We start from the raw sequence: 26874 nt of genomic DNA, 5'->3' as shown, positions 1-26874 counted from the left end.
GGGTCTTCTAGAAGCAGATGCCAAGATGTCATTAAAGGTGCAAGATTTACTGGGAGAAACACCTATGAAGAAAGTGTGGAAGTCTTCATACCACTTTGCAAGTCTGACATACATGAAAGAAATTCTAAGATTGGGTAGGGTGGGCTACAGACTGCAGGACAGTTGTGGGAAAGCTAGATGGGGATTTAGTTCGAAGCAAAGGTTGCCTGTGGGAGCCCACATAGGACAGGAACTTTCATCATGCTGTGACTGGCTGGGAGCATGGGGAAATGAGGCTGTCAGTCACTCTGGTAAATGACCTGGACCAAGGTGAGGTGGGGCACTCAACTTGGGGGCAAAAATTTTTTGACCAAAATCTCAGCAATGAAAAGCAGTATTTCAGTGCAACATTTTAAAATCAAAATTCTTCAAAAATTCGAGTGAAAATTAAAATTTAAAATAAAGTAGTTATGGACTTCCTATGGACTACGGCTTCTTTATAGCTCCTTAAGGCACCATTGATTCACTGACTCCTGAGGGTAGGGTAAGTCGTTCACACTAATCCATTTTCCATAGGCCATTTTCCCTGTTTAAAAATAAATCTTCCCTGGGCGTAGGTATTTGCATTTTCTCTAATTCGGTTTTCAGTATTGAGAAGTGTGTGTGTAGGTGGAACATACTCATGAAATCTTAGTTTAAGTAGTTTCTAGTAAAGTGCCCCTCCCCAGTGACCCACTATGGGGTCACACAAAGAAGCAAAATGCTGCAATGATATTGCACACTTGCAATATATTTTTATGTACATATTTTATATATAATATACATTACATAATATATATATACGTTGCATACTATATAATTATGGCATCTTCAGTACTCGCTAGCAGGTTCCTTGATGGCTGGGGGAATATGTCAATCCTTTAGACCTGGCAGAGTAAATAGGTAAAGATTTATTCAAAGATGAACATGTGGCGGGAAGAGGTATTGATCAGGAAAATTCTGCAAAGACAGCTGTTCTTTTAGTTAACATCAATTGTCAAGCCATTTGTAAACGTCTTGTCTCCTGTTTTGTTCCTTTAGCTCTCCTCAGTTTTGGCCCCTGACCCTGCAGCCTCTAATTGGGCCGTATCCACACCCAGCCAGCTTCAAAGCCCGGCTGTAAATATCTAAGCGTAAGAAATCCAGAACCTGTCCTCAACCCACTGCAGGAAACAAGTTACCAATTTCCGCCACGCTACTCAAAACGTCACTGACTACAGAAATTTCCACCGAGTGCTCAGAATTCCGGAAAACGAGGGAGCTTTCCTCCCGCCCAGCAGAACGCTGCGCAGCCCCACCGGGCAGGCTGAAGTGCCACACGGAGCCTGCGGGGGGCGCGCGAGGCCCGGCCCGGCCCGGCCTGGCCCGGCCCCAGGAGGAGGGGAGAACGCGAGCGGGGGCGGCGCGCTCGCGCTTCCTGTTCCGGCGCCAGGAGGAGCTGCGCGCTGTTAGTGCTGCTGCCGCTGCCGCCGCCACTGCCGTCAGTGAGTTCGCGCTCGGTTCTCTCGCAGCCGGTTCGCTCGGACCCATCGACGCTTTTAGACTTTACTGCGGTGTGGGATCTTGCTGGGTGAGGTTGCTTCGGCGCTAGGGATCTCATGGAGGGGGGGGCGAGGGAGCTTGCCAAAGGGAGAGGCGGGCGCGGTAACAGAGGTACCTCGAGTCGCCTCTTCGAGGGCTGGGAGTAACCAGGCTGCCCGCGCCATCTTCCTACGGGGCTGCCGATTGCCCCCCAAACCCCCCCAGGGAGAAGGCGTCGGAGGCAGGTCACGTCGCGCCCGACGGGTTTCTCCGCACTTGACGTCAAGATCGGTTTGGGGGCGGGGCGGCGAGCGGGCCCAGCCCCTCCCCCACCCCTTCTCGGGCGGCGCGACCCGCTCGGAGGCCGGTTCGCTCCGGTTGATCCCGGACTCCCTTTGTTCCTTTGGCCCTAAAGGGCTCTGGGCTCGCACCCCTTGGCCCCGACCCCCACTCCATTCATTAACGTCTAATAAAACGGGAGAGATAGGCCTGTTTGGAGTCTTGGGGGAATCTGGCACTTGTTTAAGACTATCGGCAGTGTGACAACGTTCTGGTCATTACTTACCAAAGGAGTTACTGGCAGATACATTCGATGAATACACAGTACAGAAACCGTGAGGAGTGCTGAGTTCTGTGATACTCTTTTTTTAGGATTTGGGAGCTTATGTTACGCGTGGAAGTTTATATATAGCTAAAACCATTTCCCCTTTGAAAATCAAGAGCAGTGCTTTTCCTGGATAAAATTTGTAACGTTGACGCTTCACACCATACTCACCTGACCGAAAAAAACTTTTGGTGGCTTTACTACTATAGAAATAACGCACCGTTACACCCAATGGTTGTAAAGGCCCATCTTGAAAACGAACATTCATTACAGGCCAGGGTGGCCTTCAGAAATGTTTCAGAAGTTCTCTTTGTTCGGCTGTATTCATTGGGCTGGAAGAACAAATTTTTCTTGGTACTGGCATCTCTGAACCACCCATTCAAAACTAGTTTGCCTTCGAAACTTGGGTTGTGTATGTTAGAATATTCTTTTCCTCCCTCCAGGGGGAATGGACACCCATTCCTTAACAGCAATCCTTGGGGCCAGTGTGTTTTGGAATTCAGAAAAGTTTGGATTTTCTCTTCAGATATTGGAGAATAAGGTGCATAGACGAGATCTCACCCCGCAAAAGTCCGGGCGGCATCCCCAATCCAACACTCCTATACGTGCAGCTGTAGGTGTGACTTTATGGAAACTATAAATATCCTCAAGCCCGCTTTAGCCACCCAGTACGTTTTATGCCAAACTGAAGAATGTGCAGATAAAGGTTTGTGGGCCTAGAATAGCGCGTAAGAGCTAAGGTTTGTTGAGTTTTCCTTGTGTGCCAGAAAGTGACTGGGAGATTTATTATGTAAGGTCCAGGGCAGATCTGTGAGGTGGATAGGATTCCTGCCTTGCTTTCACCTCTGAGGTTTGGAGAGGTCAGCCTGTGTAGAGCCAGCCAGTGCAGAGCTGCAGTTTTATGTGGGCATTTGTAACTTTGAGCCGTCACTCTTCTACCCTGTGCTAGCTATAGGCCTGTGTACAAAGGAAGAGGAGGTGGCCACCCGCTATTTTTAGAGCACTGTTATTATAGGCACTTGATTTAGAGTCCCATTTAGTCTTTCCCATCACTGGCCCATTCTTAATAGTTGAAGAAACTGAGGGTCTCGAACATGAGCTGAATGTGACTGAGACCTTCAGACCTCAGACCAAGGGCTCTCTGCTGAGACTTCTCTTCCTCCCCTTTCTGTAATCCAAGCAATCTGAACTGCTTACACTTCCCATGGTGTACTTTTAAGCTTTTCCACAATCGGCCCTTCTCCTCGGGCCTGTCCCACCATTCCCAACACCTGGCTCTTTTTCTTCATTGTTCTTCCAGGCTGCAGAGGAACCGCCTCTCAGGATTCCTGCCCTGAGACTCCCTTCCTTCATTCCTTTAGGAGCTCTTTGAGGTACTCTCCGTGCCCTGTGCTTACCTGAGGTAAGGTAGTTACTGTTTAAAGGGTAGTTCTCCACCAGAGTCTGAATTCTTTAAGCATGTATTCCACACAGTACTATTCATTTCCCCAAAGCCCAACACAGTGCCTGGTATATACATTCCAGACATGTTCTAGACAGAAGTATCCAACGAAATGTCGAAAATATGGCTGACATAAGGACCCGGTTCCTTGAATTGCCAAATGTAAAATAGAATGTATCTGATAAAAAGGCCAATACTAAAAACAATCATGTGTTGTTAACTCAGTATTTGTATTTTCAGTGAATTACTATCATCTCCCCCCATACGAAACAAATCATCAATGCAAACGTCCTGATTTCTCCTAGTTTCATTTTCCTTTTACATGTCTGTAGTACTTTATAGATTATTAAATATGTTACTTTTTTTAAAGCTTATTTAATTTGAGAGAAAGAGGATGTGAGTGGGGGAGGGGCAGAGAGCATTCCAAACACGCGCCATCAGCACAGAGCCGGACATGGGGTTCAGACTTGTGAACCGTGAGATGTTTGTGAAATCATGACCAGTGTCAGACATTTAACTGACTGAACCATCCAGGCACCCCTAAATGTGTGATTTTTAATTATCTGTGAAACTTAAAACTGTTTTGTAGATGAGAAATGGTCTCTGATTAAAAAGTTTGCCTTAGTCAAAAGGATTGATGTCCACGTTTCATAACTGTCTACTCCTATACTCTTTATCACTCCATCACAATATGATATCCCTTTGAAATATTCCTTGTTTGGTAGTCACTAGTAATTTATAGAGTTCAACTTTTTAAAACTTTGTGATTGGATTGCCATTTTACTCTAAAAGCCATAAAAGTTATAGAAATGTTTACTTTTCTAGTATATGTCACAAGAAAATTGGTACTATTTTAAAATTACTTCTCTTGGGGTGCTGAGGTGGCTCAGTCAATTTAAGCGTCTGATTATGGCTGAGGTCATGATCTCACAGTTTGTGAGTTTTAGCCCTACGTTGGGCTCTGTGCTGACAGCTAAGAGCCTGGAGCCTGCTTTGGATTCTGTGTCTCCCTCTCTGCCTCTCCTCACCCTCTCAAAAATAAATAAACATTAAAAAAATTTTTTTAATAAAATTACTAATCTGGGGGCACCTGTGTGGCACAGTCAGTTAAGTGTCTGACTCTTGATTTTGGCTCAGGTCATGATCTCACATTTTTGTGAGTTCAAGGCCCTTGCTCTCAGTGTGGAGCCTGCTTGGGATTCTCTTTCCTCTTTCTGCCCCTCCCCTGCTCATTCTGTCTCTTTCAATCTCAAAATAAATAAATAAACGTCAGAGTAAAATAAAATTAGTATTTTTCAGATGATGCATAGATTCTGCCATAAAGTAGTAATGGAAAGTTTTGGAAGTAATAGCTTTAAAGTATTCCAAAAATAGAAAAAATGGAAATCTTCCTTGAATATAAACTTTGGGGGGGCAGGGCCACTTGAAGGTTACATTGGCCTCATCTTAATAATTAGCATAATCCAGGTATTTTGGAATAGATTTTTAGAAAATCTTGATTATTAAAAATGATATAATTCCTCTTGTATTGAAACACTAATGTCCGACTCTATTTCTTACCTTTTTACAGTGAAAGTATTCTCCAAAGAGTAAATTAGAATGTAGGGGAGCCTGAGTAGCTTTAGTCAGTTGACTCCAGCTCAGATGATGATCTCATGGGTCATGGATTTGAGCCCCACATTGGGCTTTGTTATTTTAATCATAAGATTTGAGAACCTAGGGGATGCCTGGGTAGCTCAGTCAGTTGAGCATCTGACTCTGGGTTTCTATTCTAGTCCTGATGCCAAGGTCTTGGGATCAAGCCCTGTGTCAGGCCACACGTTCCCCATAGATCTTCTAAGCATATAAGATTCTTTCAATTAGCAATAATCGCGCCTCAGATAAACCTCATTGGCTACGATACTGCCACTGCGCAAAGCTTAAGCATATAAGATTCTTATGTGTATGTATTCTCTAAGAATATACATATATATATATATATAAAGATTCTTGGGGCACCTTGGGTAGCTCAGTTGGTTAAGCGTCCAAGTCTTGATTTTGGTTCAGGTCATGATCTCAACTGTTCATGGATTTGAGCCCCACGTTGACTCTGAGCTGGCAGGGTAGAGCCTTCTTGGGATTTTCTCCCTCTCTCTCTGCCCTACCCCTGCTTGTGTGTGCTCACTCTCTCTCAAAATAAATAAACATTTTTAAAAATTTCTTAAAATTTAATAATTAAAAAAAGAAAGATTCTAGTACCTCCTTTATCTTCCAGGATTTAATTTTTAACTTCAGATTTTGAAAGTCCAGAGTTGTGAATCGTTTGATATTATCATTAACTTATGAAATAACTTACATTTTAATGTTATTTTATAACTACTTAATTTTATATTTTGTGGGTATATTTATATATATGTATACATATACATATATATTTGTTTAACTTGGAAAGGAATAATTCTAAAAACCTGTATGGCCACATGAAAATGAGTGGATTGCTCCAGAATTAATGTGAACTTTGATTCAGAACCATTTTGTTTCAGAAACGCTCATCCTATTTAAAAAGCATGGTAGTCTTATGTAGACTTTAAACTTTTCCTGCACAGATAAAGTTTCTTCAGGTGTTAGTCCTAAGAATTTACAATTGTGTGATGTGATGTTTTAGTATAAAACAAACCTTAACATGGGAATGAATAAGATAATTGTATTTGCTATATGTTTAAGATGTGTTTTTTGACATTCTGAATAAATAGCAAGGTCATAGCAATTTTGACTTAGTAGTTAGTATTCATATTCTTTTTATCATTCCTCAAAATGATTATACTTTAAAAAACTCTAAGAATGCAAGGATGGCTCAATATTAAGCAATTTTTATACATAATTAGCCGTTGATGGGTCAAAGGAGAAATACTGAGATCAACTCATTAGATGTCAAAAAGATCTAAAAAAAATTGTGTCTTCCTAAATGTTTTTTTCACCAGCAAAATAGAAATAAATAAATCTAGCAACATGGGCATAGACTTTAATTTTTTCAAATCTCAAGCTAAAAGTGGGAATTTTACTTTAACATTAAAGGCATGTTGAGGATAGTTGGGAACAAGGAGACGACTGTGCTCACTATCACCAATTAGCATTTTATCGTGAAGTTTAGCTAATGTAAAGGAGAAAAGGGGTATAAATATTAGAAAGACAATATAAAATTATTCTCTTGCAATAGCATAATTCTTTGCCTGAAATCCCAGAGAATCAGCTGAGTTTCAGGAATAAAATAATTTAGTAATATCACCACTTACAAATTAATACACTAAAAAGTCTTTTGCATAGGGCCACCTTGCTGGCTTAGTAAAGCATGCATCTCATGATATTGGAGGTGTGAGTTTGAGCCCTACATTGGGCATGAAGCCTAACTAAGAAGAAAAACAAAAAAACAGGCTTAAAAAAGTATTGACAAATGACAGTGATGGGAACTAGGGAGACATATCTTGTTCTTGAATGAAAAGTTTTGATATTTCAAATATATTACTTGGTCCATATATTAAAATGTAAGTCTAATACAATTCTAGCCAGAACAGCACTGGATTCTTTTTATTTATTTATTTATTTATCTAGAGAAAATAATACTCAGGAAAATCTGGGGGAGGGCACTGAACAGTAATAATAGGTCAACTGGCATTAAAATTTGATAAAAACATAAAGCTGCTGAAATTAAGATGGAATGTTATGATGCAGATCAGTAGAAAATAACAGATTTCACAATATCTCTGGGAAATAGTGGAGGCTCTATAGCCTAGTGGTTAAAAGCCTTGGCTCTGGAATCAGACTGTACCAGAGTTTGAACCCTTTTCTACCTGTCACTAGTTCTGTACCTTTAAGCAGTTAACTTGATGAGCTTCCTTTTCTGAAGCTGTAAACTGGGCGAAGGAATTTTATCTATTCAATGAAATCACCTATGTAATACACTTCTAGCACTGTGCCTATTCATGGTAAACACCATAGGTTTTTAGGAAGTATTGGCAGTAGAATGTGTTAAGGGTAGCTTGTCCTATCCTTTGAGAAAAGATAGATTATATAGTAATTTACTTGAAAGAAGAACAAAAAGATTTTAAGTAAATGAAACCATATTAGTACTGTTACAAAGCATAGGTGAATTTTTTGTCTCATGTTTCAGAGCTAATATCCTTACAGTTTAACAAAGAGTTAAAAAAAAAAGATGTACTACTAAGTTGTGAATTATTAAAGTATGTAACAAGATTACATACTATCTTACTCTGTTTATTATGAAGTCAAAGAATAGGCAAAAACTAAGAAAATGATTGCTGAGTGGATGGGGGAGTTGATTGGAAAGTTAGCATGAGTAAAGCTGGAGTGAAGGAAATGTCTATATCTTTCTTGTTTAGTGGGGCATGTATAGTTGTCAGAGCTTGTTGACCTGAGCACCTCACATCCATGCATTTGATTGAGTATTAGTTATACTTCACTTTTAGAAATTACCAAAAGTGGCCCATGGACATGAGCAAATTCACACAGAAAAAGTTATTTTGGTTTGGGCATGAAATTTGAAAGATGCTCTATTTTCCACTTAATTTTAAAAATGTAAGTTAAAACAACAAGGTGGCATTTATTAACTTCTCATAATTGAAAACCATTTAAAATTTTAAAAATATCCAGTGGTGGAGAAGAGTTTAAAAAGATAGTGTAGGGGCGCTTGGGTGGCTCAGTCGGTTAAGCCTCCAACTTCGGCTCAGGTCAGATCTCACGTTCGTGGGTTCGAGCCCCACGTCAGGGTCTGTGCTGACAGCTAGCTCAGAGCCTGGAGCCTGTTTCCGGTTCTGTGTCTCCTTCTCTCTCTCTGCCCCTCCCCCTCTCATGCTCTGTCTCTCTCTCTATCAAAAATAAATAAAACACTTTAAAAAAATTAAAAAAAAAAGAGTGTAAATTTGGAAAGGACTCTACAGTGGCATGGACTTTTAAGATGGATTTTAGATAGCCTTATCTGTTGACTATAAATTTCAATTCTCGTACTTTCTCCTGGTGACAGATTCACAAGGATATGTGTTCAGAAGTGTTCACTGTGTCATCATTTAAAACTGCTCAAAATGCAAATGACCTAAACCACCACCAACTTTAAAGTGCAGACTATATTGGGGATCACTTTTATATGATGTGGAGCCAGTAAATAGGGATGACATTTGTAGAACTACATGAACTGCTCTGGAAGTTTTCCCCGCTAAAAAAAGAAGAAAAAAAAGACTTGCAGCGCCTGGGTGGCTCAGTCAGTAACTATCCGACTTCGGCTCAGGTCATGATCTCAGGGTTCGTGGGTTCAGGCCCCCTGTCGGGCTCTGTGCTGACAGCTCAGAGCTTGGACCCTGCTTTGGATTCTGTGTTGTCTTCTCTGTCCCTCCCCTGTGTGCATGCTCTCTCTCTCAAGAAAAATAGACATTAAAAAAAAATTTTTTAAAGACATTACATACATGATCAAGTAAAAGTGGTATCTGCAGAGAAAGATTCTCATAGGATGTACAAGAAGTGTAAGCACTGGTTTTGAAGTATTCTTTTTTTTCTTTCCTTTAGGAAAATGTCTGATGAATTTTCGGTAAGTTGATGCATTTATCCTTCATTAGTTTTTTGACTCTTAAGAATATGACATAGTTCTAACTGTGGGCCTCATGTCTTTTAATTTGAAAAGGATGCTTTGTGTGGTTCTTGATGAAGTGGGGGCGCATGTGATTTTAATAGATGATTTGCCTTGAGTTAGATATAATATGTTTGAAAAATTGTTGATGTATATATTTCTTTATGAATCCTTAAATAAAATTTTTAAAGGGTTAAGTTACTTATGTTCTCTATTAAGTTGGCAGTGTTAATAATAGCCAGTGTTTATTAGATGTTACATACACCAGCCACTACGTTAAGGATATTACATGAATTACTTCATTTAAGCCTCAAGTTAATGCTAAAGTTTGTTTGTTTGTTTTTACTGAGGAAACTAAAGCTCAGAGAGTATGTAACTTGTTTACGGTAAAGCCGGGAATCAAATGCACAGTATTTTCATTCATTGTATTTAGAAAATTTGATCTTCTCTGAGGAATTTGCATTGTAAATTTGATTATTATATTAAATGAATTGTTTTTAAACTGAGTAACCTGCCTTTTGAAGATGTTCTACAGGTTTATAATCCCTGATTCTGTAGCTTCCTGTCCTTTATGGGCATATAGTCCTGTTTGACATGGCTTGTCCCTGAAGAAGACTGATAAGACATGGCTTGTTTTGTATTCCAGTTGGCAGATGCGCTACCTGAACACTCCCCTGCCAAAACCTCTGCTGTGAGCAATACAAAACCTGGCCAACCTCCTCAAGGCTGGCCAAGTTCCAACCCTTGGAATAACCCAAGTGCTCCACCTTCTGTGCCATCTGGACTCCCACCAAGTGCAGCACCCTCGACTGTGCCTTTTGGACCAGCACCAACAGGAATGTATCCCTCTGTGCCTCCCACTGGACCACCTCCAGGACCCCCAGCACCCTTTCCTCCTTCTGGACCATCATGTCCCCCACCTGGTGGTCCTTATCCAGCCCCAACTGTGCCAGGCCCTGGCCCCACGGGGCCTTATCCTACACCAAATATGCCCTTTCCGGAGCTTCCAAGACCATACGGTGCACCCACAGATCCAGCTGCTGCTGGTCCTTTAGGTCCATGGGGATCCATGTCTTCTGGACCTTGGGCGCCAGGAATGGGTGGGCAGTATCCTACCCCTAATATGCCATACCCATCTCCAGGGCCATATCCCGCACCTCCTCCCCAAGCACCAGGGGCAGCACCACCTGTTCCGTGGGGCACTGTTCCACCAGGAGCCTGGGGACCACCAGCACCATATCCTGCCCCGGCAGGATCATATCCCACACCAGGACTCTATCCCACTCCCAACAATCCTTTTCAAGTGCCTTCAGGACCTTCTGGTGCTCCACCGATGCCTGGTGGCCCCCATGTGAGTGTTAAATTTGTTATTTAAAATGTACTAATAGTCACATAAACACAAATGAAAGACTATTTGCCTCCAGTTTGGATGGATTAGAAAGCTTATAAAATTTTTTAAAAGAAGGGGTGTGTATATATAAGATAAGAGTACATTTCAGGCTTCAGATAAAGCATTTAAAAGAATGAAAACGTAAGTATTCCTGGTACTAAAATTAGAAAAATTTCCCAAGACTTTGTAATGTAGTAAGCAGTGTCCTCAAAAACATACTTGAGGTAAACTCAGGTGTATTTCATTGAACTTTTTTTTTTTTTTTTTTTAGCATATTTCAATTGTGTTTTCTAGCATCACTACAAAGTACAGTTCAGTAGGGGCGCCTGGGTGGCTCAGTTAGTTAAGTGTCCAGCTTTGCTCAGGTCATGATCTGACAGTTCATGGGTTCGAGCCCTGCGTCGGGCTCTGTGCTGACAGCTCAGAGCCTGGAGGCTGCTTCAGATTCTGTGTCTCCCTCTCTCTCTGACTCTCCCCTGCTCGCGCTCTATCTCTCAAAAATAAAAAAAAAACAAACCCACAAAGTACAGTTCAGTAAAAACAGTCTTTGCCTAACTTGATACAGAGGTTGATTTTTAGAGAATCTAGGGCAGTGAATATATAACATTGCCTACTTTTCCTGTAACTCTCCTTAGTGTTTCCCAGCCAGAGTTTTGTTAGATCTTCAGCAGCATTGAGCTCCAGATTATACCACTATTCTGCGTTGTCAATTATAGGTAATGTTTCATGCTTTACTGTCAGCCAAGCCAGAGTGGTAGGGTTAACATCTTAGTTGGGGAACCTGTCTTGGGCATATGATCAAATAGAAAAGCATCCCACTTCTCCCAAAAGTAAGCCAAGTGAATCTTCAAGTCCTGATTATCGTTAGGGGAGGAAAAGTCAACTTTCTTAACAAAATAATCACACCTTCAACTAGATTAATCAAATATCCACCTCAACTGTAAAAGAAAAAGAATCTTCTTTTTTTTTTTTAAGTTTATTTATGAGAGAGAGAGCGTGCGAGAGCATGAGTGGGGGAGGGGCAGAGCAAGAGGGAGACACAGAATCTGAAGGAGGCTCCAGGCTTTGAGCTGTCAGCCCAGAGCCTAACACTGGGCTCGAACTCACATACCATGAGATTGTTACCTGAGCCAAAGTCAGACACTTAACTGACTGAGCCACCCGGGTGCCCCAGAAAAAGAAACAATAAAATGCCCCCAAAACTTACTTTCATTAGTATAAATTCTTGCTAATATGTATTTTCTTTAAAAAAAATTTATTTATTTATTTATTTATTTATTTTTTGCAAATTGTAGCCAAAATAAATGAGAGGACTTGCTGTTTGGATTTATTAAGCAATACGTTTAATTTAAGCCATGGCAAGGAGTTGTTAAACTCCACTTACAAAATCTAGAGGTTTACTTTTTCTTTTTTTCTATTGCAGTCTTACCATTAAGTTAATGGATGAAGAGAGGACGCTTTGCTTTTTGAGGTCCATATATGTGCACATGAATGCATATATAGAAATTGCTGGTTTCATTATTAGAGGGCATTCATGAAAGAACAACTCTTGCACCTCTCAGAGAAGATACCTGCCTCCTGTACTTGGATGTATAGTACATCTGATGCATACAATCAGATAAAAATGTAAAAGTAAATCATTCAAATGTGATTTTTATTTGGTTTTTATGGAACGTTAAAGTGCTGAAGTATATTGAATAGCTCTTTGATACAATTGTCTAAAACAAGTTTTTGATTTGTTTAAATTATGAAACCACACACTTAGAACTCTAAGATGATGTGGACTATTGTTAGACTCTGCAACCTCATTGGCAAATTATTTCAAATATTTTTCTATAATCACTTTCTCCCCTAAATAAACACACTTTGAAAACAGTCACATTGTCATAATTTAAACAAATAATGCCTCTCAACATCTTGAGTTGCCCTGTCTACAGGATGAGTAAACCTGGTCCTCTTGAGGTTGTAGTTTGGATATGCATTTTAAAGCTGTTGGTAATTATTGTCAGATGTTGATTGAGTTCATTAGCCAGGCAGTGTTCGTTTTTATCCTTGATCTTTTACTAAAACCTTTTCTTTCATTTTGAGTTCCACCTGATTTGCTTTATTGTTAGCCAGATGGGTCACACAGCTCTAAAAGCTGCCATGTATGAAAGCTTTTTTCTTTTTAATGCAGTCCAATGAGTATAACTTATTATTAGAGAATTGGTGATCTCTGTATTACTTTGGAATAGATTTTGAGATGTCAATATTGCTCTGGAAAGAACTCCAAAGAAGGAAAACTTCTCTCTGTCTTGAACCTCAAGCCAGAGGAAGCCCTGGAAATTGTTTCATAGTGGCAAGTAACTTGCATTCCCACAAAACGCTCTTCTACCGAGACCCTTCCGTGTAGATGCCTCTCCCTCAGTTCTCTAGAAGGAACGCATCCCTTAGTTTCTCCCTGATTAGGAAAACTGGCACACTCTAGGTGTCTGTTGTAAACATGTAGAGCAGTTAGGTTTCAAGAACTTCAGTCACTCAGACATGACTGTTCTTTTTGTACAAGCGTGATCAAAACATGTCTGTGTCTTTCCGAGTCTGGTTAAGCCATACCACGGTCTCTTGCATAGTTTCCTGCATCTGTCTATAAAGTGCTTAAGGCTAACTGGTCAGTTCAGTACTTGTTGACAGGTAAATAGGTAGAATTGAATGCCACCCTTCACAACTATCCTCTGGCTCTAACACTGAAAATAATAATAATAATAAAGTGTAGATCTCTGCAGTTGAGCTGAAAGTAAGTGTAACCACCAAAATAGCCTGAGTAGCGTTTTGGCACCTTATCTTTAAAATCAGATTCTTAGATTCTTAGAACTATGTTATTTGTCAAATAACATTTGAAACTTTGAATGTATCCATTGGGTTACTAAAATGTATTGTGGATTTCTTGACTAGTGTAGGAGAGATTTATGCTGGAGCTCTTATTTTTGCTTAGAATTATTTAGTAGTTTGTTTCTCTTATAGTTGAAATGCCAAGAATGCCAAATGCTGCCAATTTAATGGTTTGATAGCTACCTCCTTTTGAGAAAGCAAGATGGTCAACTTTGAGAAGATCATTCAGTGTTTAAGCTCCTTTTTAAGTAGATGATAGAGTCCAGCTTTCAGAATTGAAACTGATTTGTTGAGATATTTTCAGACTGGGGAATGTTGTTAGACAGCTCTTACATAGTAGCACAAGCGGTCTTTTTTTCTTCCCCTTGTAAGGCAAGCTACCACAATCTACAACACTCTTGGAATCTCTTGTCAGAGTAGCCTCCCGTTTACAAGGCAGGAGCCTTGGAAGGTATTTCAGCTTAGTGATCGGGCAATATCCTGTCAGCTAACTGGAAGGATAAGACAGGAAAAGTGAGATAGCAAAGGTCTCCTGGTTAATTTGGTTGTGCTACATTGGGATAAATTGACAACTCTAGCTTTAGATACAATATGTAATGTAACACTAGAGGATAATGTTTGACTAAAATAGGTGGTAGCATGTTTAGGAATCTATAATTCTGGAGTCTGTTATTAGAGGAGAAAATCTGCTAAAGGACTGAAAGGACTCAGGAGCATGAGATTTGGAATTACTGCCCCCAGTAAGTATATACCTTTGGCTAGTGACCCATACTGCCCTGTGTGCCCTCAACACAACAACTTCTCTCTGCTTTTTGCGGACTTTCCAACTAGTAGTTGAGGAAAAATTATTTAGCGTAAGAATGGAAATGAAAGGGACTAGAATTTACTTTTATATTCCTTTTAGTTTTTGAGAGTATTATTTCTCAACTTGGGAGAGTCTTCATTCTTTTGGGTACTCTGGGACAAAAACGTATTTTTAGGTTCAGGGTAAAGTTTAAAGCAGAAATTGTTTCAGTGAAGGAATGGGGGAAAGGTTAGAGGGAAGGTTTTTTTCTTTACAGGGGAATAATGTTGCTTTCGAAACAAGTCCTGCTAGGCTGGCATCCGTTTAGGGAGGAGACTGTTTCTTAGAAAAATCTGTCTGGTCTTTGAAGGGTATGGAATATGCTGGCACTTGGACTGTCTCAGAGCAAGAACTTGAAAACAAATTTGATGGAGAGAGATCATTGAGATGTGCTGGGGAATAGTGCTTCTGGAGTTGGAAACTTAGATTTTGAAATGTTGAACCTAAAAATGACAACAAAAATGACAGTAAAGACCTTAGGTCCTCATCACACATGCAGTTTCTCAAGAATCACGGCTCCTTAAATGAGTGTGTGAACGACCTTGGCTTGTCCATACTGGACTTGGCCTGACACCTTTTCATGCTTTTAAAGATGGCTGTTTACAAGTCTGACTCCACAGCCCTGTTTTGTATAAAGTAATGCATTGATCATTCAGGAATAGACAATACATTTGTTTTAGTTACCCAAGGGCCTCCTTCCTTCTGCCTTGTTTTTAGTGTTTGTTGTTTTCAGTAGAGAATAGTAAAAGAGGAGAGAAGAAAGGGAGTGAAATTTTGGCCTTGGTCTGGCACACCACTACAACAGAATATTGGCATAGAAGTCAGTTTTGCCCATAAAATTTTACCTCACAAACGATTAGTGCTACGGACAGTACTCAAACATACAGCTTTTGAAACTATTTGTATAGATGAACATTAGCTCTACTCAAGTCTCAATTAAAATACTGTGCCTGGTTTGCATAATCAGTTGCCTATTCTTCTAAATGAGGAGTGCCAATGTCTTCCTCATCACCCTGAATAGTGCTAGATTTATAAAATGCCAGGGTTATAAACCCTAGAAATTAAGCTGAGCACAGACCTTCAAGTGTCGGCTTTTGAAAAACATAAGGTTAGAATCAGGTGAATCCCAGTGATACATGTATTATGCATAGAAAGTAATGGGTGGCTTTAAGGGAAGACTGTAATCTTAAGCAATATTTAGTATTAAAGACAGACACTTTTTATTTTCAGAATTCTGCCAAGTAAAAGAAAAATTGCCAATAAAATAATCAGTATTAAAGAAATGCCATGCAAACTTCTGGCCATAGAAAACATCTGAGAACTGCATTCATTTAACAGACATGTAAGTGTCTGATCCCGGTGCTTTGCCAGATTCCAGAGATACAGAGATGAAAGAGAATGCCTGTCTTACAGAGGCTTACAGTCTAGGGGCCATTGGAAAATTAATTAGTGCACCCATTTTTGGTTTACCTAGATAAACATATTTTAGTTTGCCACTGGTGGAAATTATAGAACAGCCTTTGGACATTTTAAAGAGCAACGTATGGTATGCCTTTTTTTAAAGTAAGAAATTAATGTTTTTCAAGATCATAGTGTTTGTCAGTGTAGCTATCCGTGTGTGCAAAGTAATGGGATGTTTTTCCTCTTCACTTCCTCCCTGGATGAGGGCACTTAAACTGCCTGTCCCTGGTTAGCAGATACTGATTTATTGCCATTAAGTAAACTTGACTTATGCGTGCTCTATAAAAGTTTTTTTTCTTAATATTGTGATTTTTTTAAGTTGACTTAATAATGACAAACTTAATGTATGTAATTGTCTATGCATTTTAAGTTAAACTGCCTACAATGTGATTTGAGACCTAGACATTTGTTTGTATTATGAACTGTAAGCAATCTGTTGGAGACGTTAGGTTTATCACCTGCTGCTGTATTTGTAAACAAAGACATATGTTGCTTTAAGAATTAATTATAATTAGGAATAGTGTATGGATGTGATACTTGATATTTTTTAAGATAAACTTGTTTGCTTTTGTGTATTATACCTGAAAACTTTTTTAAAAAAATGTATTTTCATGATTTCACAGTTTTTCCTTGTATCTTATTCTGCAGGCCCAGTTCTGGGCTTTCCTGAGAAGTCCAGAATCTAATTAACTGCAAAATTGTTGTCATAAAGAAAGATTAAAAAAAAAAAAAGGGCCTGAGACACTCCTCTGTGTGTGACCTGCATTCACTAAGGCACTTAAATAGGCTGCCTGGGAACAACCCTCTACAAACCCTCTTTCAGCAACATGATATCCATAGTGTGGGTTTCTTCTTCTCCCTTCAAGGTTATGTCATTCTTTGTAACCAGGTTATCTGTAGATACGGAGTTTCTCTGCCCCAGCTGCCACCACCCCCGCTTTCTTTATGAAAGATCGTTCTATTCTTGTTGTAACTACTGTGCCTATGGCGAGGGTCACATTAACACACGTGGTACAGTTCACTATTCGCTTTCCACGGGGGGTTTGTTAGTCTGCCGTGACCCGCCGCCCCCATGTGGATGGGTTAGAAAAGGAGTCACTTGTACTACATAATGCTTCTGAAAGAGCCTTCTACTTTTTGTCTTATAGTTGGACAAAGTGCGACTGTAAATTTTTAAGTTGCATTGATGTCTTTCTATCCCTTAAAGGTGCAGGGCTAGGGTTCCTTCCCATCATGAGATGGCACTGCCTCAGCCAACACCTTCTTCCCTGGGGACCTGACCCAAGCAGGTCCTCTTTTTACCACCATATTAAACCTTAGCACCAATCCTTTTACCGCAGATTTCTAAAGCAAAATAGAATCCTATTCCCTATTCAGTAAGACCATGCAATACACAGTTGTAGTCCCAGAAGAGAATTTGGGCCATCCTTCGGAGTTTGTTCCTGTGGCATGTGAACGTGATTCTTCTCGAGTAGGTGTTAAACAGTTCATTTTCATCCTATTTTGTGATGCCCTGGGATTCCAGGGATGAGGAGACAAAGCAGGTAGAGCTTAGTCCCTCCCTACTCTGTGCTTTCACTGAAGCAATTCCACTCCTCTACTTCATCATCTTACTTACCATATTAGCCTGAGCTGCCAAAACAGAACATCACAGTTTGGGTGGCTTAGCCAACAGATTTATTTCTCCCAGTTCTGGAGGATGGGAAGTCCCCAGTCAACGTGCTGGCCTGCTCAGTTCCCAGTAAGGACTCCGTGTGGCTTGTAGATGGCCATCTTCTCACTATGTCCTCCTAGTGGAGAGTGAGAGAAACCAAGCTCTGTTGTCTCTTGTAAGGACACTAATCCCACCTCATAACCTCATCTAAACAAATTACTTCCAAAGGCTCCATCCCCAAATACTGTCACATCCAGGGTTAGTGCTTCAGTGTGAATTTGGGGGGACAGAAGTTGGTTCATAGCAGTTATAGGTAAGTTGTTTGGGGCAACAAAATATTTTGCTGCTTTTAAATTTCAGAAATGATTGTAGATGACTATCTCCTAGTTGAGATTTGCTAAAATCACAATCCTAGATTCACAAGGATAATAGAGTCTTAGGCCACCTAGAATTCTAAGCTATGCTTAAAGTGTTAGTATCATCTAAGAGGAAATTTAACATTAAGGTCAGTTTTTGCTGTGGTCCTTATTTTGTGTTCAGCCTCTTTTTTAAATCGCTATTTAGCATTCCTCAAAGATAGGCAGATTAAAAAGTATCCTTTCTTTAGAGATAAGAGAACCTTTAAAAGAGGTTACTTAAGTAAATTCCCAAAGTCATAGTAATAAAGGATGACACCAGTTCTGTCACCAGGGCTGAGGTTGGTCCACCTTTTGCTCAGGCATCCAGTACCCTTTTTATGCAGTTGCTTGCTTACCACCAGTCTAGACCATTGCCTTTTCTTTTCCACAAGACACCCTGACTTGTTCTAGTCCCCTTAAGCTGCCACTGGTAGGTTCCAAAGCTATGGTAAGACTTTCAAAATAACTGGGTAACATTTCAGAGAAAGAGGTCAAGTTAAATAGAGCCTCATATATTGTCCTATTTAACAGCTTCATTTACTGGGAGCTAATGATAGCTTTTATGCACATTTTACATATCACCTCTGCTTTTGATATCACACAGCCTAGGAGACAAAAATCAGTAGTTCACACTAATGAACAGTTCATGTGTACTATCTCAGTCAAGCCTCACAGCAAATCTCTAAGACAAGGATGGTTCTCAACCCCATGTTATAGATAATAAAACTAAGGCTAAGAGGTTATAGAGATCACACAGCTCCTATGTAAAAAACTGAGATTAAAATCCTAGGTGTGACTGATACCAAAGCTTTTGCTGTATACCACTGTACTATAGAATGCTGCTTCTAAGAATAGCATCTTACACATGCTTATCCTGGTTGCCTTAGTGCTGTAGTCCTGCTTCCAGAACTGTATACCTAGAAAGTCCAATCCATCTAACATTGAACATTAAGGAGCTGACCTTTCACAAATTTTATGTCCATTGGATCTGTTTCATTGGATATTCACTTTAAAGAGCTATAGTTTGTGTTTGAAATGCACGTCCTTACAGTTGATGAATCAGCACAGTTCTTAAACTACTTAGAACTTAGTTGTATCGTCATACACAAAGGCAAATTGCATTCAAAAGCATAGCAGTTATGAGTAGGTTTAAGATCTGGATGTAAGAGTGGTTAGGAAAGGTAATGGGTGATCAAACCACTAGTTGCAGTCCTACCGATTATTGAGGACACTGGGTTTCCAGCTGCCCCTCGGTGGGAAAGGCCTGGACAAGACTCAAAGTGGCCGAGACGGAAGAGGCCTCTGTTAGCAGTGGAGGACCAGCCAAGATGTACAGGAGAACTGGACGGAGGGTGGGAGAGTCCAAGGAAGGTTCTGCCAAGTATGGCTTGACAGTTCTTTTTTTAAACTTGCCAGTACAGGACATGCTAAGTTAAAACATCTGAACTGTTGCCTAGTTACTGCAACACACAAAAATCCCAAGGACTAAACTTAATGAATACCTGGATCCCTTCTTGACTGACCAAAGAAATCTCTACAGAAAAAGACCAAAGGACATGACAAATGATCAGGAAGGACTAGCACCTAGGCTTTTTATAGAAGTGGGATGAAGAGGATTAATGTGAACTCTACAAACTTCACCAAACTTATCTGAAAAGTAGTAGTTAAGTCTCCACCTCTGGCGAATCTGCAGTAGAAATCTGATCAAATTCTAGAAGGCAAGCCGTTCATGGTTCAGTGAGCAACACAACTGCTGGGGACTCCAGGGAACAGAGTTTTTAGCTTTGAGCTCAGCTCCGCAGTGTGATTTGCTGCAATTGACTAGATTCCTGTGCTCACTTAACCTTACTATAAAACAGATCATAATGTTCAAAGTATCCAAAGTACCACAAGGGGGAAAATGGAACACTTCCCTCTAGCCAGAGGGATGTATTTGGGGCCTTAGTATAACTAAAAGATTACCCCTCTAGTATATAATATCTACATTAATATTCCTCTTTCAAATTAGATTGTCCTAGGGCGCCTGGGTGCCTCAGTCAGTTTTATTTATTTATTGAACATCAGGGCTGTACTCTAAGTGTTCATATATCCCAGTTTGCCTGGTACAATTCTGGTTTAGGTTGTCCAGGTATAATTATTAATAGCACATCCTTGCATTCTCAAGTCTCCTGGTTTTGAGGATAAATTATTATATGGCTATCCTAACTATTACAAAAAAGAATGCAAGAGAAGATTTTCTGTATTTGTTTCCTGAGATACAGAAATTCATCCTGGGGCACCTGCGTGGCTCAGTCAGTTAAACATCTGACTCCTGATCTCAGCTCAGGTCTTGTTCTCAGGGCTGTGAATTCAAGCCCCATGTTGGGCTCCACGCTGGGTGTGAAGCCTACTTCAAACAAACAAAAAAAGCACCTCATCCTAAAGAACATGTTTTAGCATAGAAGTTAACCTTTGGTTCACGTATCAATTAGGCTGCAACTTATACTGCATCTTTTCTTTTTTTCGTTTTATTCATTTTCATTTATTTTTGGGAGACAGACATGGTGTGAGCAGGGGAGGGGCAAAAAGAGAGGGAGATACAGAATCTGAAGCAGGCTCTAAGCTCTGACCCATCACCACAGCTCAACACGGGGCTCAAACTCACGAACCGAGCTGTGAGATCATGATCTGAGCTGAAGTTGGAAGCTTAACTCACTGAACCACCCAGGCACCCATGTACTGCATCTTAAAAGGTGAATAAAGTTATCCAAGTCACTCAATTGCAGCCACATTTTCTTCAGCAAATCCCAAAAGCAAGAAGAGCACACATTCTAGTTCTAAAATAGGAAGCCATGCCTTTTTTAGGCGAGAGGAGATGGATAGAGAAGGAGTGATGTGAATACTACTTTTCTGGGCATATCTCCAAGGGTTTCGGCTTCATGGCCTCAAATTGTCTCTCCACCCCCCTCCCCAAGTTCTGAAAGCAATTTCCCTTAAAGTTGCAAGTTTCTTTGTTTTTTTTTAACTTCATCTTCTCACAAACTGAATAGCACTAAAAATTGTGTCCAATTTTTTGGATCTTTTAGCTGTTGCATACAAATGTTACCAAATCTGTGGTAGAATTGCATTTCATTTCCTCCAGCTCTGGGCTGACATGAGTGTTTCTAATTCATTAATGGTAGGAAGGAGCAGACAGTGAAATTATTTCAAAGGGTACGTTAGTGGCAGGGAATAAATGATGAAAACTTGTTAGACCACTTCAGACATATCTGCTGGCTAGAGTAATGGTTCTTGTTTTTATGATATTTGAGACACATTTTTTAATGTTTATTTATTTTGAGAGAGAGTGTGTGCAAGTGGGGGAGGGGCAGAGAGAGAGAGAGAGAGTGAGAGAATCCCAAGTAGAGTCGGCACTGTCAGTGCAGAACCTGACGCAGGGCATCATCCCATGAACTGTGAGATCAGGACCTGAGCCAAAATCAAGAGGCGGCACTTAACAAACTGAGCCACCCAGGCACCCTGAGGCACATTTTTTAATACTGGAACTGGTGGCTCTCCTGGAAGGAGGGGACACTTCAGGGATGGGCACACAATATTCCACTAGCATTCCTGTTTGAGTAGAATGTCTATGGCCACGACCAAGTTCTCTCGCAAGTTTTCTCACATAGTTTCACAGCAAAGTTCTTGCCTGTCAGAAACCATTTTTCTTGGACACTGGCTCACTGGTTTCCTCCGTCTTTCCTCCTGCTATTTGAATTCTGCTTTTCACCATCTGCAACACCACTCAGCTTAACATCCTGACAGCCATTGCCATAAAGTACATGTCCCCAACTGTGGCAAAAATTCATTTTTCACATTGACCACAATTTACTGACACATCTGTTCGCAGCACACTATTATGCTCCAGTGGTTGTGAAGTCAGAATCAGAAACAGCTCTCCAGAAACATCAGTTTGAATAGGATGTGAAACCACAGAATACTCCCAAGTTTGAATATCCATTTGCTGCTAGCATCTTTCACAACAAAGTATCTGGGAATCACATCTGAAAAGTATTGCTCTCAAACGACTCCTACTCTTTGTATAATGAAAAGCATACTGGCATTACTGGCAGAGGGTTGGGGGGAGAGGTACACAGAGGCCTAGGTGGAATCCAATAATATTTTATTGAGAAGGATGATGGCTCTATATGAATATCCATTCTATTTATTTAATTCCAAAGATATGTAATACCCTTTGTATATACAATTTGCAAGTTTTCTAAAAGCACATAAGGCCTAGGCATCTAATCCTGAAAGGAGACCCCAGTTCCCCCCAGATGCTCTCTGAGAAAGGTAGACAGCCCAAACCTTGGTGGTAACTGATTCGATTCCCCAGGCATGTACCAGTAGTGTGAGGCTTTGCCCAGAGTCAGTGTTTTTCCTTTATGCTAATAGCTGAAGACTCCAATTGCTTTAGGAAACAGACGGTAGTCATTAAGAACACAAAAGGATAAAAGGTCTGCACAGTGATCCACTCTATCTACTGTCCAGTCTGACAATGGAACCAAGAGATGTTTTGTGAAAGAGCATAATTGGTACATAAACCCAGCACTAGACAAATGGAGAAGCAATTGTAGAGCATGCTATTACATAAGGCACTGTGTGAGGCTAGCACAAATCACAGAATAATTGTAACCCCACAAACACAGAGATGACAGAGATGATCCATTCCATGGTGGAAAAAAATGAGGAAAACCTAGGAAGAGTGAGGATTGAGGCGGTGTAATGCAGTGGGAAAGAGCACAAGTTCTGGAACCCGACCCGCGGTATTTAAATACCGCCTCAACCACTTAATAGATACATCACAATGATGAGCTACTTAAATCACTTGGTGCCTATAAATGTAGATGCATTATGATGTAGATTCCTAACTCTAGGGTTTTGAGAATTAAAGCATTTAGTGCTTGACATCTTAAGCACTCAACAAATGTGAGCTAATCATGGGATCTGGAAGGCATTTTTTTTTAGGTTTGGGCCTACAAGGATGTTACAGTCTAGTAGAAAAAAAGAGAAAAGTGAACGAGCCATTTGCATCCAATGTGACATCACTAAAGCAGGAGACACAGATTCCTCTGAGAATATCCAATGAGCACCTAATAGTTAAACAGCTACCATGTTTTGAGCCCTAACAATGTGCAATCTGGTCTCCCATGGGCTTTAATCACATTATCTCATTGAGTCCTCACAATAACTGAAAGCCAGGGGTAAAATTCAGCTCTGTCCAGTGCAGAGCTCTGTTCCTTACCCCTTTGGGATGCAGGTCTTCACTAGTGCTTCAAAGAAGCTTGCACCTCAGAAAAAGTCCTGTGTCCAGAGAAAGCACTGTCCTCACCTCCAGCCACTTTGCCTCCTGCCATATTTGCCTAATCACAACCATCCATTTGAAAGCAGGTGACTTTGGGGTGGGCAAGGGAAATTGCAAGCCCCAGGCATGGGTGTGTGAGTTTGGGGGAGAGATGAGAGGCAGGCAAGTATGCTCAGGAGGAACTGATTGAAGCAGGTCTAGTGTAACTGTTCTACCTCTAAGGAGCTGTGTTCCCAACATTGCAGAGAACGTGCCTCCTCCCCCCCCTCCCCCCGGAACAGCTTTCCATGAATTCTCCCCAGCAACACCAGCAGCATAACTGCAAACACAACTTGCTTCATGGCTGCCCACAGCCACGCCAGTCCTTCCTGCTGGGCTCCGGGAGAACATACAGGCTATTCACTGTAGTCTCAAACTCACTGGGAACTCTGAACACCTCATACTTAAAAGGAAAACATTGCTTTTCCAAAGCTCCTTTGCTCTAGATTACGTGAGACACTTTAGCCTGTATACAGGGATGTCAAACTCTACTCTGACCAGGGAATAGATAAGAGAGGCATTTCTTGGAATGAGTGTCTAAAAAGAATCTTGGGAGAATCTAAGCCTTGGACAAAGGGAATTGAGAAGACTTTGACTTAAGGCAAAGGAAGACAAAACTGCTCTCAATTCATTGCAAAACATATCAGCACTTACATTTTTTTCTATCATTCAACTGGACATATTAACCACTTACTCTGTGCCATGTGCTGGGAATTCAGTAGTGAACTAATCAATGGAGTCTCCACTCATGCAACTCACAATTTGTAGAAGAGACAATCATTAAACAATTACACTTGTGATAAGTGATGGGGAAAGAAGCATAACCTAATCGGTAGGAGTGGAGTACAGCTCAGCAGAGGAAATATTTGAACCGCAATTTGAAGCATGAGCAGGATTTACGCAAGTACAAATTGGGAGAAGGGTGCCAGGAAGAGAATACAAGAGTGTTAAGAAGGAGGCCGCCTCCTGTGGGAGGGAGGGAGGGGCCGAGAGCGGGAGTACCTGCATGCAAGTTGATGCTGGTGGGGGAGAGGATGTGAAATGGAGCCAAATAGGATAGAAGCCTATGATAGGCTCTACTTTTCCTCTGTGTTGTCTACTAAGTGAAGCGAGCTATCTTTCCATTGATACATGCTCCAATAAACTCAGTTTCAAGTCTTTAGAATCCCTTGACCATCTAGGATCATCATATCAGGGACATTGTCTTCATAGAGATCTGGGTTCCCTGAAGTCCCTTTAAGCATATTTTCCCAGCTTCGTGGAAAAGGAAGTCTCCTTTGTGTAATCTTAATATCTTTCAAAGCGCATGCTGATGCAGCATCTACAAGCCATTTGTGAAAGAATATTGTCAGCACTGTGCTGATTGGGGGATGGGACACCATCCCTGGATTTATTCCAAAGGGGAAATCAGAGAAACCCTTGAATGAATAATTTGGTCAGTTCACTCCTTGAATAACTTCAATTTCTCTATCTCGCTTCTTGTAGTTTTCTTTCTAACCCAGAAAAGCAGAATGTTTACACTTTATAAGTATACAAGGTCTACAGCTTGGCCTATACCTGCACTAGTAAACATCTATATTTCCCAGCCCTCTTTAAGGCCTTGCACAGAGCAATTCCCAAGGCAGCATCTCAAGATGTGTTCTGTGATGTACCTGGAGTAAAGTGGCCCATCAGCCAATGAGATTGAGGACACTACATGTGATACCACTCATGGAAAGGTACAACCACATTAGTGCATGAGGGCACTAACAAGTCCTATAGTAAAGAACCCAATATTTCCCATATGTATTTAACTACAGGAACTCTTTGTTTGAATAAATCAGTTTCTATGGCAAGACTAGCTGAGGGTATTGCTTATTTTTTATTTAACATGTGTTTAGTGGGTAGTATGTGTAAAGTAGGTAACTGTCACAGAAACAAGGAATAATAGGGGGAAGGTTTAGTGCATTCAATGTATAGTTTCAAAATACTCAGTTCTATAGAGGATAAGAAAAGAAACGGGTGGATGAACTCATAAGATACATCAAGTATAGATTAGGAATCAGTAAGTAGAGCATGTGTGGATTAAACATCAGTGAAAGGGCTACAAGACCCAAGAGTACATGAGGTAATAAACATACCTGAGGGGTACGTAGGCACTAAATATTCAGTGATACATTATATATCAGTATTTATGAGTCCTTAATTCGACCAGCCACTAGTGTTACCTAGTTTAGTTCCACATGCTCTCCATGGCTGGTCAACAGACTATTTACAAGCTACAACTCTGACTAATTACATCTCTCTAACAGAGCAAGTATCATTGACCCAGCATCCCAGTGTTGGAACTCAACTCATTAGAGTTGCTTCAGCAGGAAAAGTTGATGCAGCAGAGACAGAGATGGAAGACATATGAACATAGCATACCCCAGGATTTCAGTAGCATAGTCCTATCAATACCACTTGCTCCCTATCCTAAGTGTTTAACTTGGACATTCCCCTGCTTTGCTTCTCACAGTGATTTACATTAACTTAATAAAAAGTGCGATCCATGCATTTCAATCTGGTATGTGAACCTTTATTTTTCATGAACTCTAGGATAGCCCGCCTACTGGTACACTTGGAGCCTATGCAATTTTCCACATGACAGAATGACACACACAAATATATTTAAAATATCTAATATATATAGTCAATAACATTGATAAACCTAGGTTGCATTGATCAGAAAACCCCCCCACCAATTATCATTATTAAGAATGAGACAGATGACATTTCTACACATTATGAAGATACTAAAAGAAGACTAAGGAACTATTATTAAAAACTTTATGTTGATAAATTCAACAACGGATGAAAGGAACAAATTCCTTGGAAGACATAAACTACCAAGACTCACTCAAGAAGAAATAAATAATCTAAATAGCTCTATATGTTAAATTGAACCTTCTTGCAATAGTACAGCCACTTTGGAAAACAGTGGGGCAATTCCCTCAAGGATTAAACAGACTGACTTATATGATCCAGAAATTCTACTACGTATATACTCAAGAGAAATGAAAACATATGTTGACACAAACACTTGTAACAAATGTTCACAACAGCATTATTCATAATAGCTAAAAAGTGGAAACAAACAAAACAAATCAGTTAAATCCTTTAACTGGTGAATGGTTAACCAAATGTAGTATATCCTCACAGTAGAATACCATTCAGCCATAAGAATGAATGAAATACTGATACATGCTATAACATAGATGAACCTTGAAAACATTATGCCAAGTGAAAAAACCCACTCACCCACTTACCACATTGACTGATTCCATTTATATTAAAGTGCAGAATAGGTAAATCCATACGGGTTGCCAGGATGTGGGGAGAGCAGGGGAAATGGGGACTGATTCTTGATAGGTACAGAGTTTTTCTTTGGGTAATGACAATGTTATGGGATTTGGTTGTGGTGATGGTTGCAGATGTAAAGTCCACAGAATTGTACACTCTAAAAGGATGAACTTTATGCTCTGTGAATTGTATCTCAATAAACCTATTACTAAATCAATCTTTGTAATTTACCATATTAAGACAAAAAAAAAGAAAGAATCATATAAATAGATACAGAAAAATATGTGACAAACTCCAACATCAATTCTTGATTAAAAAAAAAATCTTAGCCAACTAGGAATAGAAGGAAACTTCAATTGGTTAAAGGGCATCTACAGC

At 40.3% G+C, this 26874-nt stretch overlaps 2 protein-coding genes and 1 pseudogene across 7 annotated transcripts in view; 1 reads left to right on the top strand and 2 right to left on the bottom strand.

Annotated features, from left to right (window-relative positions):
- The window catches only part of WDHD1 (WD repeat and HMG-box DNA binding protein 1), a 156031-nt gene that overhangs the window by 82704 nt on the left and 46453 nt on the right, over nucleotides 1-26874 (bottom strand). The gene's annotated exons all lie outside the window — the stretch shown is intronic.
- Nucleotides 1436-16508, top strand: MAPK1IP1L (mitogen-activated protein kinase 1 interacting protein 1 like). 3 transcript variants are annotated; one of them, XM_029950320.1, is made up of 5 exons: nucleotides 1436-1588; nucleotides 3444-3545; nucleotides 9138-9159; nucleotides 9845-10549; nucleotides 12012-16508. In XM_029950320.1, exons 3-5 carry the CDS (start codon nucleotides 9142-9144, stop codon nucleotides 12021-12023), a joined length of 735 nt encoding a protein of 244 aa, XP_029806180.1. In that variant the 5' UTR covers nucleotides 1436-1588; nucleotides 3444-3545; nucleotides 9138-9141; the 3' UTR covers nucleotides 12024-16508. The 3 variants fall into 3 exon arrangements, with proteins under 3 accessions (XP_029806180.1, XP_029806182.1, XP_029806181.1); XM_029950321.1 differs by having other exon boundaries at nucleotides 1438-1502; XM_029950322.1 differs by lacking the exon at nucleotides 3444-3545.
- Nucleotides 5424-5504, bottom strand: LOC115303066 (annotated as a pseudogene).

Source organism: Suricata suricatta, chromosome 9, assembly GCF_006229205.1.
Source record: "Suricata suricatta isolate VVHF042 chromosome 9, meerkat_22Aug2017_6uvM2_HiC, whole genome shotgun sequence".
NCBI classification, from domain to species: domain Eukaryota; kingdom Metazoa; phylum Chordata; class Mammalia; order Carnivora; family Herpestidae; genus Suricata; species Suricata suricatta.
This window is presented reverse-complemented; position numbering and strand designations above follow the sequence as displayed.